A 4,498-nucleotide genomic window follows, 5' to 3' on the forward strand; every position below is an offset into this window, starting at 1 on the left:
ACACGGTTTTATGCAGAGATTTCATGGATTTAGGCTGATTTCATTCCCCCCATAACACCACTTAGCTGAAAGTGTTATAACAAATGCCTAGATACAGTGTGACTCAAAGCTTACAAAACTAAATACCAAAGGCCTCGGTCCTTTATTAGAAGCCAATCTGACTTCAGAAGCAATGATTTTAGAAAGTCCAAGTAGCAAAACCTTCCCAGGAGTAGTGGGAACAGAGGATATGAGGAGTTTAGTGCTACCAGGAATAGCCTGGATTTCTGAATCTTGTTTCCTCCAATGACTGTGCTATTTGGTTCCCTTCTATCTTCACCCAAAAAGCATTTCAGTTCCTCTGCCAATTTCAGCCAAATTTCAGGGGTGGAGACATTCAGTTCCTATAGATTTTTTGCAGAGCTGGCAGAAGACAGACAAATTAAAGCCCTTCCCCAGAGAACGCAATAGTCTCTTCTGATCAGCCAAACTGCACACGAGGTTAGAACCAGCCAGACTGCATTGTCCCTTTCATTCTTGTTTTTTCACCCATCCACAACCCATGTAACCTAACCTCCAACTCCTGTGCCCTAGCAGGCACCTCCTTCACCTGCTGCAGCAAAACACAGCCCAAGACCCGGTCAGACTGCAGATGAGGACCTGAAGATTGCACCCCAAACGGGTGGAAGCCACAAGGCCTATCGACAAGGAGAGTAGGAGGAGCCAGAGACAGAGTTAATACAGATGAGCAGCTCCACAGCTGCTTACTCCCCACACCAAAGCAGAGAAGATGATTCAGCCAAATGAATGCACTCAACAACTGAAAGAAACTTACAGCTCACTCTGCTGGAGGCAGAGGATGATTCTTGTGCTGCTGCCTTCTTTGAAATGGCCCTGCTGATAGACCTCCGTATCATTCTCTCTCTTTTGCTAGCCAGTGAATATTTTTCTGCCAAGGAGGCCCTACGGCTCTTGTGGGGGCCACCCACAAAACTTCGGCGTCCAGAGCTATGACGCGTTTTGGATCTCACTGTAGTTATTTTGCTGTCAGAGTCCTGGAAAAGCACCTTTTCGAGGCCAGGAGATCGATCTCCTTGGAGCATGGCAGGATCTCCATTTCTAGCAACTCTGGGAGTGGAGGTACTTGCTCTTCTTTTGGGGGCCTCCTCCTGCTCCCTCGCTGTCTGGCCAGCCAGGATTGCAGCAACTGAAGACACATCGTGCAGCTCAGTGGCTGCATCCGCCTTGGACAACTGCTCCCCCATAACAGCCTTACAGGCTGCATCACTGCTGTCAGCACCCTGAGGGCAGTCCTGACAATCCGTCTTCGCCACAGGAGCTTGTGCTTCTGCTGGCCATTTCCCAGTCAGTGCTGGGAGCTCGGTTTTAACGCTGGCCTGAGACCTCACCACACAGTTGGGCACAGACACCTCTTCCCCCTGACGGACGGTGTTCTGGGGCTGCTCTTTGCTGTGGCGCTTTTGGGAACTTGGCTTGGAAGATGCTGGCTTGATGCTGCTTCTTCTTCTGGACAACCTTGAATAAAAACAATTTAAAATGAAGCAATGAAGAAGTCTCCCACTCCCAAATGATTTTTAAAGAAAAAAGCAGACAAGTTTTGAAGTGAACCTGTAAGGCTTCTTCCCTCCACCATTCCCCCTCACAACCCATCTCTTATCACTGGTGAAATGCAGGAGCTAAACCTTGAGAGCTCACAGATGCACTCCGACAGATTTAGCTGGAACAGTTTAGGAATTGCTGCTTACGGCTCTCTGCTGCCTGCAAGATGTTTTGTGCTGGATGTTACTACTCTATAGCATAAGCAAGGATGCAGGGCACATACCCTCACTGCAACTGTCCCAGCTACCAGTCTGATGTGCTGGGTTGACTCACAAATAAAGGTTGTATCAGATGGACACAAACTGCAGCAGCTGAGGTACCAGGACACTCGTTGCTCTTTGCAGACAGTAAGCCACAGCCCCAGGTGGAGCTGACACCAGGGGACAGTAAAGTCATACTGGTACAACCAGCTCGATCCTGTTTGCCTGGAACAAAGTACAGACATCCACACAGGGAGGGATTTTGGATCTAAGATATCGCAGTCTCCCATGATCAGCTCTGTGTGGAAGTCTCTCCTGTAGAGATCCACAAGATCCCAGCTAGAAACGGAAGGCTGTGCTGCTCTCTGACAGGTTGCTCAGCATAAAACACATCACAAGCACTGGGGAGGTAGGGACACAAGGGCTGAGAAAACATCCGTGGCTCTAAACACAGTTTGTGAACAGGCTGGGAAATGCAGCAATGCTGCCATACATGTGGTACTTGACAGCGTAATCCTGAGGAAGACAACAAAAAAATACCTGTACAGTTAAGACTCATTAACTCTTTGAATTACTGCTATTTAAGAGAAAAATTATCCAGTACAGTAACTGTCTCTAGCTCTATTGCTTCAGTGAAACCTGACCAACTACATGCATGCTTGGGGAATTCTGGCAGTGAAATCCTCTTTGCTGCATTAGGTAACTTGTCACGAGAGGATGGAGCCACACACTTGATCAGCAAGTCAAGGAGATCAGGTGGACAAATCCAAAACCAAAGGACAACTTAGGTTGTCCAGAGAAAGGCAGCTTCCGATGCCAAAGTGACCCGGACGTAGCCAGGTAAAGGGTGGAGACTGGAGTCAAGGACGAAATGGAGAGCTAGCGTGGAAGTGCGCAACAGCTAGAAAAGGCAGCTAAGAAAACCCACTGCGATGTAAGAGCAAAGTTCTACAGCCCCTGGTGCACGACCACCAGCAAGCACTGACTTGTCCTACTGCCAGTATTCACGTGGATACCCCCTGCCCTCCTTCCACCCTCGTTCTCTTAATTTCTCATTCTGACCTCTAGCAAGAAGAGGGACTTTTTGCTAGAATTAACAAAAAAGACTAAGTGGGAAATGTGTAATTAACAATACACTAAGAAATGGGTTTTAAAATACAAACCGAGAAAAACAGAGCAAGGAAAACAGCAACAGCCTGACCCTGCAGGATGGGGCACAACGTGCTGAACTGCAGCATGAACTTCCTGTTGACAAATGACTGCCTGCCCAGGCATTTTGTCACATCAGCACATCTTTCTCAAAACTAAGTCTAAATGAGGGAAAATACATGCAAGTCTTGTCTTCTTCAGGGGAGCAATCCAGCTGCTACCTGAAAACTAACAGTATGTCTTAAGAGCTCTCCCCGTTTAGATCTGCAACATTTTCTTCTCCTGCCCTCCTTCACCACACACACACGAACTTCCCACGCTTCCTTACTATTCTTGCTGTTCTCTCCATCCTCCATGTCTGGTTTCTGACAATCTTTTAGTTCTAACTCTTCCTGTCCAAGTTCTGTGGGTTTTTCACCATGGTTATCAAAATTTAAGTGCCTTAATGCATGAACAGCTTACTACTGCATGACCAGTGATGAGGATTGGGCCATACTACAGTGGCTGTCGGCGTCCCTACCCTCAGCTCACAGCATACGTTTCTCTGAAGAGAAGGCTACCTTAACTGCCTCGCCACTGACCACAAGATGAGAGCAGATACAGAGTCAGCTACGATGAAGCAATGGCACTGAGAAAGTTAATTAGCATCACAGCCATCCCTGATTACATATGCAATTAAATCATGCCATACACCATCCTGCCTTGGCATCTGTTTGCAGGCAACTGTTGTGTACTCAGGACTAGTTTTAAAAACCTCAACTATGGTTGGTTCTAAGCAAATCACTTGGAATTTCCACTTCAGTTTCACCACTAATCCCTCTGAGCCTTTCTGCCTGCCAGTTCAAATGATGAATGTGGACTTGCCGCTTCTGCCCATCACTGGTAGCAAGTTCCATTCTCAGGTTTTTTCAGGCACCAGAACAAAGGTTTAGGGAGCGAACATCAGTAGTGACCTCAGGCCAAAAATCGTGCTGAAACAAAATCAAATCAAACAAAACCCAAATCCAAACAGACAATAAAACAGAATATTTATTATTCTTTGTTTCTAACCAGAAAAAAAAACAAAACAAAACAAAACAAAAAAACAAAAAATGAAAGCGGAGGAAATCAGCCAACTCTAGCCCAAACTTTCACGAGAATCAAAACATTGATTGATCTTGGCATGCCCTTTTAGATGTATTTGCTAACTCAGGGAATAAGGTGGCTTTTCTGTGCTCCTGTGTACATGGAAACAGTTACTATTTTGTTTCACTCCTAAAAGCGATGCGTCAGAGCCAGAACAAACCAACTCACCTACCTCCTCCTGTTTGGCTCCGTATTTTCGTAATTCAGGCAGGAGGACTGCCTTTTCTTTGGACGTCTCCTCTGTGATGGTGTTTTGGGCATTAATTCAGGTTCAGCCCCAAAGTTGCTGTTGAGCAGAGAAACGCAGAAGACAGATTGCTTCCTCCCTCTACCTAAAACAATACTATCCACAAAATAAGGGTCACTCATCAAGAAGGATGAGTGTTGGGTGAGAAACAAGCGAGTGAAGTGCACCAGCCACCTGG

General features: G+C 46.5%; 1 protein-coding gene across 1 annotated transcript in view; it reads right to left on the reverse strand.

Annotated features, from left to right (window-relative positions):
• Positions 1-4,498, reverse strand: part of LOC104167845 (inner centromere protein-like) — a gene marked incomplete at both ends in the record, with an annotated part of 14,673 nt that overhangs the window by 9,881 nt on the left and 294 nt on the right. Inside the window, 2 exon segments of the mRNA XM_009708231.1 lie at positions 815-1,515; positions 4,246-4,359. Coding sequence (XP_009706533.1) covers positions 815-1,515; positions 4,246-4,359 — 815 coding nt within the window.

This window comes from Cariama cristata, unplaced genomic scaffold, assembly GCF_000690535.1.
Source record: "Cariama cristata isolate BGI_N322 unplaced genomic scaffold, ASM69053v1 scaffold4839, whole genome shotgun sequence".
NCBI classification, from domain to species: domain Eukaryota; kingdom Metazoa; phylum Chordata; class Aves; order Cariamiformes; family Cariamidae; genus Cariama; species Cariama cristata.